Here is a 14700-nt window from a genome sequence, read left to right as displayed (position 1 = left end):
CCTGGAACTGGGGATGGGGATGGCATGAGGGATCTTTTTTTTTTTTTTTTTTTTGCGGTACGCGGGCCTCTCACTGTTGTGGCCTCTCCTGTTGCGGAGCACAGGCTCCGGACGCGCAGGCTCAGTGGCCATGGCTCACGGGCCCAGCCGCTTCGCGGTACGTGGGATCTTCCCGGACCGGGGCACGAACCTGTGTCTCCTGCATCGGCAGGCGGACTCTCAACCACTGCGCCACCAGGGAAGCCCCCGGCATGAGGGATCTTTTGCGGGTGATGGAAATGTTCTAAAACTGGATTGGGGTGATGTTTGTACAACTCTGCAAATTTACTAAAAGCCATTGAGTAGCACACTTAAACAGGTGGATTTAATGGTATATAAATTATATCTTTTTTCCCTGACCTGAAAATTATCAGGAGGAAAAATGTTCATAACTCTCAGAAACAATAACAATAATTGCTAAGGTTTATTGAGTACTTATCATGAGCTCGGCACCATCTGCAACAATGTACATGTAATATCTCATTTAACTCTCGGAATACCACTGTGAAGTAGATAGGATTAAATTCCAATTTTTTTAATGAGGAAATAGTGGCACAGAGATGCTAAGGAACTTTTCCCAGTCCCCAGGAATCTATCCCAGACAGACCCAGTTCCTGGGTCATTTGGCCCTATTCAAAGGGGAAAGAATAAATGTTGATCCCTACCTCAAGCCACATACAAAAATCAATTCCATGTAGATTTTACATCTAAATGTGAGGGATAATAAATCTTTTAGAAGTAAATATAGAAGAATATCTTCATTACTCTGAGGTAGGCAAAGATTTCTAAAACAGGACACTAACAAGCACTAACCCTGAAGGAAAAACAATTATTTAAACTACATTCAAATTAAGAAATTCTATTTAAGAAAGACATCACTAAGAGAATGAAAAGACAAGCTACATAGTAGGAGAAGATATTTGCAATCCTATGTCCAACAAATAACTGATATCCTAATTTTTAATTTATGTAAAAGAGAGAGAAACAGATATAAAATTTGGATGTATAAAAACATATATTCTTAAAAATTAATACGAAAAAGGCAGACAACCTAATAGAGAAATCGGCAAATGACTTGAGCAGGCATTTCACAAAAGGGGATACTCACGTGGTCAATAAGCATGTGAAAAGGTATTTAAATATTATTAGTCATCAGGAAATGTAAATTAAATACAAAATGTGATACCACTAAACACCCATCAGAATGTCTAAAGTGAAACAGAAAGACAACACCAAGTGTTGGTGATGATGTAGAGCAACTCGAATGCCCAGACACTACTAGTGAGAGAGTAAATTGGTAAACTCTTTGAAGAGTCTTTGGAACTTTCGAAGACTGTTCAGCAGTTATCTCCTAAAGTTCAATATATTCCTCCCCTATGACTCAGCAATTCTACCGCTCGGTATATACACTTGAGTCTCACTATTTGTGGGTTCCATATTGTCAAACTCGCCTACTCACTACAATTTATTTGTAACCCCCAAATCAATCCTCATGGGGCTTTTATGGTGATTCATGGACATTCACAGGGTAGCAAAAAATTGAGTCACTGACACACAGGTTCCCAATGGAGATCCACCACAGCCATGCTCTGGCTTTCTTGTTTTAGCTCTCATAACTGTAATCGAGTGTCTTTTTCACAGTCTACTTAGTGCCAAAATTTTCACATTCTCGTGCTTTTTATTGGTTATCTTGCTATTTTAAGTGGCCCCATGCACAGCGCTAGGTTCTGTCTAGTGCTCTAGGCGCACGCAAGAAAGCTGTAACGTGTCTTCCAGAGAAAATACAACTTGTCAATAAGCTTCACTCAAGCATGAGTTATAGTGCCTTTGGCAGTGAGTTTGTTGCCAATGAATCAACAATGTATATGAAATAAGGTGTTTTTAAACAGAAACATTCATAAAAGGAGGTTGCATATTGTTTGGTCGACAAAAATGTCATGACCAGAAGCTTGCAAGAATCTAACCCCACAATGATTCAGTATTCACTAATTCAGTATTCACTAATTCTTTCTAGAACATAATTACCGCGAATAGAGAATCTACTGTACATATATACCAAACAGAAGTGTGAACAAGCATTCACTAAAGATACGTGTCAGAGTGTTTATTTCAGCGCATTTTGTCTCAGCCACAAACTTCACCAGCCCAAATGCCAAGAAACAGTAGAATGGATATACCACAAGCGATATATCCACACAACGGAACACGATAAAGCAACAAAAACAAAGAATCAATCACAAAACAATAATACGGAGGAATCTTACAAACATGTGGAGCAAAAGAAGCTGGGCACCAAAAACTACATGCTTAATGACTTCATTAAGTTACAAAGCAGGTCAAACCAGTGCATAATGAGAGACATTAGCTTAGCTGTTACCCTTGAGGGGGCAGGTGGCAACTAGGAGGAGGATGAGGGGGTTTCTGGATTCTTGCAAAGTTCTGTTTCTTGATCTAGTACATTATGTCACTTCAAGACAATTTATCAAGCTGCACCTTTATGATTTGCATACTTCTTTGTAGATATGCTTTACGTCAAGAAGGAAGTTTACTCAAAAATATGAATTAAGGTATCAAGTATAAAACATAAGGGTCATTTCTGTTTGATGTACAGCAGGTAAAAATGCTAGAAGTTCCAGTAGAAAAGCTAGAAAACATAAACCAAGCAAAACTCACTGTCCTTTGTAAGAAGCCAAGTGGTCTCTGTCAACCAACTCTGCCTTCTTGGTCTCCACGGTATTTCATTCACACAGAGGAAAGGCATGCATTTACGTCTGCACATACACAGCTTTGCATCCCTTGGAACACAAATGGTGTTAATCTTCTAGCCTATGCCTGCTTTTCGTTTTTTGCTTGGTTACAGCAAATGTTTGGAAATGGTGTTGAATTCTCCCTGGAATTCTCTCTCTTGCCATCTCTGCTTTCCTGCCTGCTTCAGAATTCCAAGAGGAGATTCCAAAGGAGACAGTAGTCCTGGCTGAGGACCTTGGACACCAGACAATGAGAGGTACATTCCCCCTGTCCTCCCCCAAATATCAGTCCTACTATGCCTCTGGCTGTCACCAACTTGCCTCAGGTCTTGTTAGCTCCTGAAATAATTGTCTTCACACCTTTACTGTCCCTACTCTAGTTTCAGTCAAAGGATCTGTCCCTCACACAAATCCAACCATGTCTCATTCCTGGCTTTAAAACCTTCTATTTAAACAACAAAAAAGCAAACATCCCAGTTTTGAGAAGGAACAAAGGATCTGACTAGACATTTCTCCAAAGAAGATATACAAATGGCCAATAAACACATGAAAAGATCTCGGCATCGCTAACTCTTAATAAAATGCAAATCAAAGCCACGATGAAGAACCACCTTACACCCCTTAGGATGAGCTAGGATCAAAAAGTCAAATACTAACAAGTGTTAGGGAGGATGTGGAGAAAATGGAACCCTTGTGCACTTTCGGTGGGCGCGGAAAACGGTCCAGCCACTGTGGAAAATGGTATGCATATTCCTCGGGAAGTTAAACACATTATTATCATACAGTCCAGAAGACCCGCCTCTGGGTATACACCCAAGAGTTAGAAGCAAGGTCTTGAAGAGATATTAGCACACTCATGTTCATAGCAGCATTATTCACAATAGCCGAAGGCGGAAGCAGCCTATAGGTCTATTGAAGGATAAATGGATAAACAGAATGTGTTCCAACCATACAATGAAACCGTATTCAGCCTTAAAAAGGAAGGAAATTCTGACACCTGCTACAACACGGATGAACCTAGAGGACATTATCCTCAGCGAGATAAGCCAAAAAGACAAACACTGCATGATTCCACCCATGTGAGGTCCCTGGAGGAGTCAAATTCACAGAGACAGAAAGTAGAATGAAGATTGCCAGGGGCTGGCTGGGGGTAGAGGATGGGGAGTTGTTGTTTAGTGGGTAGAATTTCAGTTTCGCAAGATGAAAAGAGTTCTGGAGATGGTTGGCGGTGATGCTTGCACCACGATGCAAATGTACTTAATGCTACTGAATTGTACACTTAAAAATGTTTAAGACGGTAAATTTTATATTCTGTGTATTTTGACACAATTTAAAAAACGCTTTTATTTAAACACACACACACACACACACACACCCTTACTTGGCCCTGAGAACGATTCCACAGTGGGCTGTGTCGCACCCCTCCCCTTCCCCAGTACCTCGCTCGGTGTCATTCACATAGGAATTACTAGAGAAATTAGGACTAGAAAGAATCTGGCTCATCATGTACTCCCCGTGTACTTTTCTTGGGAACAACCAGGATCCTCTCAGCACCTAAAAGGTAAGAAGCTATCTACCATTTCACTCAATCGCTTCAACCGACTTTGCCTCTTCGTTTCTTTCTTCTCACGCTGCGACACCCTGTCTTCTCATCTGTTAAGCAGGGCTTAGATGCTAACAGGCACTGAGACCCTCCTGGGTTTCCCAGAAGCAACACAAGTCAGTTTCTGCACACAGACTTCATGGAACCTATTCTGACTCCTCTCTGTTCCTCTGGTTTCTCCTTGATTTGTGGCTGAGCTCTGGATGGACGAGGTTGTGAGACAGACCAGGCTTCCGCTCTGGGAGTGAAGATACGTCAATGTTCTTGGACAAGAGTTCCTGAAAAATGGGAACAAAATCTCCTGCCCTTGTCACAACTCCCTTCTCCCCAGCACAGCCAGGCTCAACTTTAGAGAAGTTAAATCTTCCATCCCAGTCCTTGAGAGCTCAAGCAGCCACCCAGCCTTGGTGTCCAGTATAAGGCTCAAAACACAGAAGGCTCACAATGGATGCTTTCTAAATGAATACGTGAATGCATGAATAAATGAAAAGAGCAAGTTACAGCCTCCCAGGCACTGACACTGAATTCTGGGGACACAGAGTCATTGCCAACACCAACTGCTGGGATTATGAGAAATCCACACACGCCCACATGGTCAACCTGTATGGACACACAGTCACTGTGCCCACACACCCACAAACATGATTATGGCACACACATGTCCCTGTGTCCAGTTTGGCCAACGCCAAGTACACTGTCCCTAAACACACACACACACACCCCCATGGACACTACAGACACACTCCTATAGGGCCAGAGTTACAGCGAAGTGAGTCATGCAAAAGCAGAGGTGGATCCTGCCTTTATTTAAATTTTGATATTTTGTTCATCATGGATTTTTTGCATTAATTTTGAGTTTCTTAAAATATTGCATTAAAATAGTATTTATCTTGGTCTCTGAGTCTTTTGGCACTCCTTTCAATCTTGCACCCAAGGCAAGTGCCCCGTTTGCTTCACACCCTGATCAGGACCCTGGCTGACACACATACCCAGGGGCATCTGCCCACACGTCTTCCCCAGTCACAGGGACGTACACAGTCTCTGAACAAACCTCATTCTACCACTAGGTGTCGCCCCAGCTCCTTCATCTTCGGCTCAGCATCAACACCACCATTCCTTAGGAAGAAAATGTCCAGTTCACTTATTATCTGGGAGTCCTCAAGATTTCCTTTTACTTCCATCTACCTGGGACATTTACATTTTCTAAAGACACCCTGCGGGAAACAGCATCTTAACCCCAAATAGTGGTGCCCTGCAATGGTGGAATTTTAGGCACAGATGAAGAAGATGGGTTTTCCTGATGCCTCTGATCCAGGAGCTGTGGTTGACTTGAAATGGGTATGGGATAGCCCAAGGGGAGAGTTGTTCCCCCGACCCTCCCTTGACACAAGTTTGAGAAAGAAAGAGATTCTGTGGGAGGAGGAGGGGGATTCATCCATTCATTCAACAGATATTTGTTGAGAACCTACTATGTGCCAGGCTCTGCTGTAGGCATTGATGATACAACAAAGACCACTGGACCCTGATGAGCTGCCCCTCTAAGGGAAGACAGACAATAGGTGAAGAAACAAATCCTGGAAATGTAGTGACAAAGCCTATGAAGAAAAATAACACAGAGTAAGAGCTCAGAAAGTGGCAGTGGGAGGTTATTTTTGATGGCCTCTCAGAGGAGGTGACATTTAAGCAGAAAGAGAGGGAGGAAGTTGAGTGGTTACCTGGGGGATCAGTGTCCCAGGCAGAGGAAATGGCAAGTGCAAAGGTCCTGAGGCATGCATTGTAAACTGAGCTACTCCTCTTGTCCCATCCACGAAAGAGGTGACCCCAAACCCAGATAGTACCAAAGATGTAGCTAGATCTTTTTTTTTTTTTGTAAATGTATTTATTTTATTTATTTATTTTTGGTTGCATTGGGTCTTCGTTGCTAAGCGTGGGCTTTCTCTAGTTGTGGCGAGCGGGGCTTCGTTGCAGTGCACGGGCTTCTCATTGCGGTGGCTTCTCTTGTTGCGGAGCACGGGTGCTAGGCACGTAGTTGTGGTGCGCAAGCTCAGTAGTTGTGGCTCACGGGCTGCAGAGCGCAGGCTCAGTAGATGTGGCGCACAGGCTTAGTTGCTCCGCGGCATGTGGGATCTTCCTGGACCAGGGCTCGAACCTGTGTCCCATGCATTGGCAGGTGGATTCTCAACCACTGTGCCACCAGGGAAGCCCTGTAGCTAGATCTTAAGGAGGACTTCCCAGTGGTCAGGAAGGGAGCATGTTTCCCACAGGTAAGATGGTAAGCCTTGGACCTGTCAAGCTCTCTGGTAGCTCCAGACCCTGGAGGGATGGACAACTCCTCTGACAGGTCCTACTCCCCTGTTCTCAGGGTCAAATCCAAACTGCTGTCCACGGCCCACAAGTTCCCACTTGGTTGGTCCCTCCTGGCTTCCCTGGCCTCATCTCCCCGCAACTCCCCTTTCACTCACACCTATCCAGCCACACCAGCCTCTCTGGTGCTCCCCAAACATACCATGCTTGTTCCCACTTTCAGGGCCTTTGCACTTGCTATTTCTGCTTTGAATTCTCTTCTCCTGAATACAGAAGGCATCCTTCTCTCACTTCCTTCAAGTGTCGCCTCAAATACCACCTTCTTAGAGACACCGCCTCTACCACACCTGCTAAAAGAGCCCCCCACTGCACCACCATCACACTTTAATCCCCTTTGCCCTGTTTATTATTCTTCATGCCACTTGCATTGTATTATATATTGATTTAGCTGTTGACATTGTATTATATATTTATTCGATTCTTGTCTGTCTCTCCTGCAACAAGGTCAGCTCCAGGAGGGCAGGGATTTGATGACTTGGCCCATGCTATATCTCCAATGCTTCGTCATATCTGTTGATTGAATGGACAAATGAATGATTTCTAGAAAGAACTCCTGGTGGAGACCAGGGCCCATTAAGGACCGAGGAGGGGGTTCTGGGAAGTGATGGAGGGGACGGAGATGGGACAGAGCATCCATTCTCCAGACCTCTTCCTTCCCTGGGGCACCAGGCTGGGTGGGCAAGCTGGGGCACACAACACTGTAGTGCCCACGGCCGCCTGGAGGCACTGTATTTGGTGGCACGACCCTACCAGCCTCACCCCAACTGATTACCCCAGCTTAGCTCCGCCCCACCGGCCATTTAGCCCCACCTCCACTGAACCCAGTTTAGTCCCACCCCCTAAAGAGCCTGGTATGGATCTCATGCATCTTCATGTTAGCCCTGCCCCCAAGCATCTCCCACCCTCCTCTGGGGTCACCCAACATCACCTCTCACTGCACTCTCCCACACCCTTAGGCAATCTTGGCGAACAAACAGGAAATCTAGAGTTTCCTAAGGGCCAGCAGGGGTGGAGGAAAATCCCCAGGTGGTGGCTCCAAGGATCCTCCTTGGAGACCCAGTTCAACTTCACTCCTGGTGCATTTTTATGCACCATTCTCTCAATTGTATACCTCTTTTGGTCTCTCGTCTCTCTCGCTCAGCTGACTCTCTTTACTTCTTTGGGGCTCACCTATCAGTTGAGCACCCAGTATGTGTGGCCTGATGCTTGGCTCTGAGCACACTTCCCATCCCAGCCAGTATGTGGGTCCTGAGATAGGGAAACAGAGGAGTGAGGGAGGGGACCTCACGAGGTCTCCTTGTAGCCTGGAAATCTTTCTATCTAGAGTCTGATCTCCATCCCTCCCAATAGCCCCCCTCAGGGTGGGTACAAGGTTCTGATTCTTCTCTTGGCCAGGAAAGAGAAGGTGCCAGGACTGTTTTTCCTCTGAGTTTCTACCTAGAAACCCTCCGAGTGTTTACAGAGGCACTGTTCACACCCATGGAGTGGATTATTTAACAAGAGGGTAAATGTGTGGGCTAAGGAGCCGGACTACCTTGGTTCAACCCTAGCTCTGCCACTCCCAAGCTGTCTGAGCTTAAGCAAGTGACCTAACTTTTCTGTGCCTCAGCCCCCACCATCTGTAAAATGAAGGTAAGCTTCTCAGAGGATTAGATGTCTTAGTTCATTCGGTGTGCTTGAAACAGTGCCCAGCATATAATAAGCACTTAATAAACGTTAGCTGTTATTATAATTATTTTATTATTTTGGAGAACTTAGGGGGCTCCCACCCCCAAGATGGAGGAGGAAGGAGGTTTCCCAATAGCATTAGAAAGCTGGGACCAACCCCCGCATTTTGAAAAGCCCCCATCTCTTGCCCAAGAGATGAGGTACCATGGAGAGGGAGACGTGCTCCTGTGAAAGCATGTAGTGTGCAAGGCACCAACACACACACACGGATGTACACGTTCGCACACACAGCCCTTGCCCCGCACACCTGCTTTTAGAGTGACTTAGGCACAGAATGACACATGGTTACCCAAAGCTCCCACATAGCCACACACCTGGTCACCCACATTTTGTACAACACCCGGGCAGATGGGCCAGGGTCATGGGGACACTGACACACACCGTCCTTTAGACACAGCCACAGCTGCCCACATACCGCTGGGATTAATACAGTCCTCACTTGCTGTCACACAGCCGGTCACACACAGATACACAACTCCCGGTCTCAGGCTCCCAAGCCTTCCACATCGGCCCTCCAAGTCACAGCCTCCCACTGTCACATACAGACTCTGCCTCAGGTACAAACACCCTCCCCCAATCATGCCCCAAGTCATGCACGGTTGGGCACACCTGCACAGCCACACACGCAAACTCTCAGTCACACCCAGCTGTGAGACGTAGGCACACACATTTACCCAGCACCCTCCAGCACTTCACACACGTCCCCGTCAGTCACTCACACGTGAGTCCCGCCCCCTTGCCCACCTTGGGGGTGCGGGCAAGGAGTGGGGGGCTATAAAAGCCAGGCACCTCCTACCATGATGGGGGAAGTGAAGGATAAGCGACACACAAGGCCCCCTGGAGTCCCCCCACAACCCCACTTAGCTCGAGCGAGATGGCGGGTGTGGGCTCCGGGTCACCGAGAGGTTGAGAACCCCAAAGCTGGGATCAGGTTGTCTCCCAAACCATCTCAGCTCTGAGGCTGGATCTGAAGCTCCCCTTCCCATTCCCAAAGCCAGGGTGGACGTCCCAGCCCCTCCCTCGCTGCGACGCCCCCTCCCTCGCAGCCGCGGGGGGCTCATGGAGCCCCCAGTCCCGTTTCTGCGGGGCCCCCTGAGCCCCCGCCACTTCTGGAGCCCTCTGCGCCCGCACCTGCCTGCCGGGCCCCTACCTGTCCGGCGAGGCCTGAACACAGCAGCAGCAGCAGCGGCAGCGGCAGCGTCGGCGGCGGCGGCGGCGGGACCGTGAGCGGCCACATGACGTGCCCCCGGCCCGGCGTCCCGTCCCCCGCCCGCCCTAGCGACGCCTCGGCACGGGGACCGCCACCAGGCGCTACCCCGCCCGCCGGGCCGGGCGACCCAATGCCGCCGCCTCCCCGGCCTCGCGGGCGGCTGGGATTCCGCCCCACCCCCGCCCCTCGCTCGCTCCGAGTCTTTGTTGCGGGCTCCGCCCCCCGCCCCGCCCCCAGCTCGTCTTAGGGCGCCGACGGAGCGGGGTCTGGGGTCGGCGAAGCGGGGGGTGGGGGGGGAAGCCGGCACCCGAGAGGGTAGCTGGGATTGCGACCCAGAACCCCAGGGCCAATCTGGGGGTGGCTCATGGAGATGGGGACGGTGAGGGGGTTCCTTCACGTGGTAGTCAATTTCACCCTCCCTGGACATTTCCCACGTTATAAATGGGGTTGGGAGAGGGATCAAGGGGCAGGGGGCGTAGGAGGAAGGCCTGGTAGCAAAGAAGAGAAATTGAGAGGCCTCCTCTTTAAAAAGCTCAGGAGTCAACAGAGAAACTGAGGCAGAGTCTGTGAAATTGGGCTTCGAGGGACGGATCACTGCAGGGACGGGGGCGGAGATGGAGACAGAAAGTGAGAGACAGATACAGGGGGCGGGAGATCTCTAGACGAGGCCAAAGGGGATGGCCAGCTGGTGGGCATCTTCCTTCCCCCATCACACCTGGGACAGTCTCTGTTTCCCATTGCAATGGCCCAAGACAAGAGACCAGATCCTGAGAGAATCAAAATATTAAGGCCACCTCCACACGAAGCTGTTTGCATACGAAGGGCGTCCTCGTCCAGCCTCCGGACTTTCTCTGCCTGTCCCCCCTCATCGGTCTCCCCAGACATCTTCCCTCACCGAAGTTCCTCTATGGTTTTTTGGGTGAGGTAGCAAGTAAGTCAGGTTATAGAGAAATCAGCCATAAAATATTGGGAGTGGGGAAGCCTGGCATTTTTCTTACCCTACTGTGTGCCCTGTAGATAAGTTATGGTTTTGTCAAAGCAAGGAGAAAGAGCTTGTTATCCAATAAGACCTGGGCTCGACCCTGGTTCTGTCACTTCTTGGCCATGTGACCCCAGGCAAAGAGCTTTCCTTCTCTTAGGAGACCTGTTTCCTCTTGAGGTGTTGGGGACTTCTGTGACTTATGAGTGAATAGAGCACCTAGCCAGCGCCCAATCCCCAGAGGGCATTACTACAGTGGAACGTGGGGTTGAGGACACTGGCCATGGGATGTGGGACACAAAACAGAATCTGAGCTAGGAAAAGCATCTCATCATCCCTCTCCCTCTTTTTCCCAGATGGGAGATGATCTTTTGCTGACTCCTCAGGCCAAGCCTGCATTAGGCATGGGATAGGAGAGGGGTATTGGTTGTTGGAACCCACGAGCTCTTGACGAAGAGTGGGCTGTGGTCAACTCGGGTGTAGGAGGGCCCTGCTTGTCCCTGTCCCTTTCCTTGCCCTTGTTAGTGCTGTGTTTCAGAAACACGGACAATGTCCTCCTTGGGATTGGTCATGGAGGAGGTCATTGTATGGTCAAGCCATGGCCTGTGTTGTGTGGTTGACATGGGTCAATAGGCCCTTAGGTCCATTCCTCACCCTTCCCCTGCTCTGTTTCAGGAGAGATGGCCCCTGAAAACTACATTTCCCAGGTTCCCTTGATCCCTACAAACTACATTTCCCAGGCTGGGCTCAGGCAATGGGAAGCCTGGAGAGAGATTGGAGGACCGGAGAAAAAAGAAGCCAGGGTATTTCTCCCTCTCTCTCCAGTTTGGGTGTCTCTGGCCGTGGCTGTTGTCTCAGCCTCTGTGGTCTCAGCCCCTTTGAGGATCCCCGCCATGGTTCATTCAGCTCCTGCCAGGTGGCCGTAACTCTGGTAAACACCTCCTCCCTTTGCTGCTTCAGACCTTGGAAGGTGGTGGCTTGCTATTCTAGAGTAGATTCACCGCCCCCTATTTGCTCTTAAAGCTTAATTAACTCCTCTGTAACTAAATCCCCATATTAAATTCTTGCTATTGAGCTCTCTGGTATGAGCTTTGTTTTTCTGATTAGACCCTGGCCAATACATTCAGTGCTGTAGACATAAGCACAGCTGTGGTCAGTGGCACTGCCAGTGGCCTGATCATGCTGTAGTCGATGTTCTATTAAACCGTGATCTGCACTGCCCTCAGCATCCCGGTTCTACTGTGCTCAGCATTGTGGTCAGTACTGTGGTCTCCACTGGTCATTCTTGACTGTGCTGTGGTCAGTGTGGTGGTCAGCTTCCCGGCTGTGTGTGGCTCAGAGTCACAATCACTGTCCTGGTCATGCTGTGGTCAGTGTTCTGACCTAGCTTTGGACAGTGACCTGGCCAGGCTATGGTCAGAATTATTATCGTGTTGTACTGTGGTCAGGGTCATACTCGGTGTCCCAGTTGTACAGTCGTCAGCTTCAAGATCAGCACCATGGTCAGTGCTACGATGAGCATGATGTCTGCCTTGTGCACCGTCACAGAAGAGAGATCAGCTTCTCAAGGACCTTGTACAACCAAACTGACGGACCAGGTGGCTTGGGGTCTGGTACTGCGCAGTCTGCTCTCCACAACGTGCAGAGGCAGGGGAGAAGGGCAGTGGATCCCTGCCACCTCTCGCCAGCTGGCCGTTGGGTTTTCTTAATCAATGCTTGGGCAGCCATTGGCTTTACTCACCTGTGACCCCTCTATGTGTCCAGCCAGAGGACGAAACAGTCCAGGCCTTTGTTTTCCCATACTCTGCACAGGGCCCGACATGGAGAAGGTGATCAAGAAGAATTTAATGAGTAAAGGAATCTAGGCCATTCATGTCTACCCATACATTTGCTCTTGCTGACCCCTCCATATATTATTCAGGGCTCCTTTGATAGCAAGTAGCAGAAAGGCAACTTGAACTGTCTTAAACAAAAAAAGAATACCTATTAGCTCACATAACTGAAAGAAAAATCCGGAGGTAATGGAATTCAGGCATGGCTGGATCCAGGGGTTCTGTTATATCATCAGAATTCTGTCTCTCTCCATTTACCATCTCTACTATTCTCTACAAGGGATCCCTTTTAGCCAGGAGGTGTTAAAGATAATTCCCAGGAGCTTACATCTTCCAAGCTCAGCAACTTCAGCAAAAAGAGAGCTTGCAAAATAATGTCTCTCATTGGTCCATCCCAAGTCATGTGCCCATCCCTGAGCCAATCATGGTTTCAGAGGAATTGATTATGTGACTTGACCAGACCTGGCTCATAGTTCACCCCTCTGGACCCAGAAAGTGGAGTTAGCCTCATTCAATCTATATTGGATGGAGAACAAGGGAGCGAAGTGTGTGTGGTGGGAAGAGATATGGAACTTTTACCATTGAAAGAGGGAAAAACTCCTGTGTAAGCAAAACCAAAAGACAATGAATTGACTCTCAGCACCACCCCAGCCTCCAGGTGTGCGTTCCTACACTACAGAGACTACAAAGCTAAAAACTATGTTTTCCAGACTCCCTTGCAGCTAGATTTCTGTATGGCAATGAGATTCTATCAATTGGAAGATTGAGATGTGGGTGGGGGAAGTGGATGGAGGTCATCTAGAAAGATGTGGGTTTTCCTGCAGAGATGTTACTGTCTTCAGTCACCAGTATCACTAGCTTTTGTTGAGAGACAGTTGCAAGTGACAATGAGGGTAGCTTCCAAATCTCTAAACTGCAACCATGGAGATGTATTTTTTTTTAAAAAAAAGTCTTATCAAGATATAATTCATGTACCATACAATTCACCCTTTATTGTATACTTCAATGGCTTTTGGTATATTACATTATTAATTTTTTAAGTTGTAGTAAACTATAAGTATCATAAAATTTGCCATTTAAACTATCTTTCTTTCTTTTTAAAAAATATTTTTTTTATTTATTTATTTGGTTGCGCTGGGTCTTAGTTGCAGAAGGTGGGCTTCTTAGTTGCAGCTCGCCAACTCTTTATTTGTAGCATGTGAACTCTTAGTTGCGGCATGCATTTGGGATCTAGTTCCCTGACAAAGGCTCAAACCCGGGCCTCCTGCATTGGGAGCTCAGAGTCTTAATCACTGTGCAACCAGGGAAGTTCCATCTTCCTTCCTTCCTTCCTCTTTCTTTCTTTCTTTTTCTTTTTCTTTTTCTTTCTTTCTTTCTTTCTTTCTTTCTTTCTTTCTTTCTTTCTTTCTTTCTTTCTTTCTTTCTTTCTTTCTTTCCTTCTTTCTTTCTTTCCTTCTTTCTTCCACACTGCGTGGCTTGTGGGATCTTAGTTCCCCAAGCCAGGGATCAAACCCAGGCCCTCAGCAGTGAAAGCACAAAGTCCTAACCACTGGACCACCAGGGAATTCCCTAAACCACTTTTAAGGGTACAATTCAGTGGTATTAATTACCTCTCCAGTGTTGTGAAACCATCAACACTATCTGTTTTCAGAACTTTTTCATCTCCCCAAAACTCTGTAACCATTAAACAATAACTCCTCATTTTTCCCATCCCCAACCCCTGGAACCTCTAATCTACTTTCTGTCTCAATGAATTTGCCTATCTAAGACATTTCATATAAGTGGAGTCACACAATATTTGTCCTTTTGTGTCTGGCTTCTTTCACTTAGCATAATGTTTTTGAGGTTTATCAAAACCTTATGGTATGGGCTTCCTTGGTGGCACAGTGGTTGAGAGTCCGCCTGCCGATGCAGGGGACGCGGGTTCGTGCCCCGGTCCAGGAAGATCCCACGTGCTGCGGAGCGGCTGGGCCCGTGAGCCATGGCCGCTGAGCCTGCGCGTCTGGAGCCTGTGCTCCGCAACGGGAGAGACCACAACAGTGAGAGGCCCACATACCGCAAAAAAAAAAAAAAAAAGAAATTAAAAAAAAACCTCATGGTATGGCATGTATCAGAAATTTATTCCTTTTTATAACTGAATAATATTCCATTGTATGGCTGGACCGGATTTTGCTTATGCATTATGGTGATGTATTTTT

The 14700-nt window shown here is 47.6% G+C and overlaps 1 protein-coding gene across 1 annotated transcript in view; it reads right to left on the bottom strand.

Annotated features, from left to right (window-relative positions):
- The window catches only part of OLFM2 (olfactomedin 2), a 62260-nt gene extending 52434 nt beyond the window's left edge, over positions 1 to 9826 (bottom strand). The window contains exon 1 of the mRNA XM_065874041.1: positions 9632 to 9826. Coding sequence (XP_065730113.1) covers positions 9632 to 9718 — 87 coding nt within the window. The 5' untranslated portion in view covers positions 9719 to 9826. The remainder of the gene's footprint in view (positions 1 to 9631) is intronic.
- Between the last annotated feature and the right edge of the window lie 4874 nt (positions 9827 to 14700).

Source organism: Phocoena phocoena, chromosome 3 (assembly GCF_963924675.1).
Source record: "Phocoena phocoena chromosome 3, mPhoPho1.1, whole genome shotgun sequence".
NCBI lineage: Eukaryota > Metazoa > Chordata > Mammalia > Artiodactyla > Phocoenidae > Phocoena > Phocoena phocoena.
Note: the sequence above shows the minus strand (reverse complement) of the source record. Positions and strands in the feature narration are given on the sequence as shown.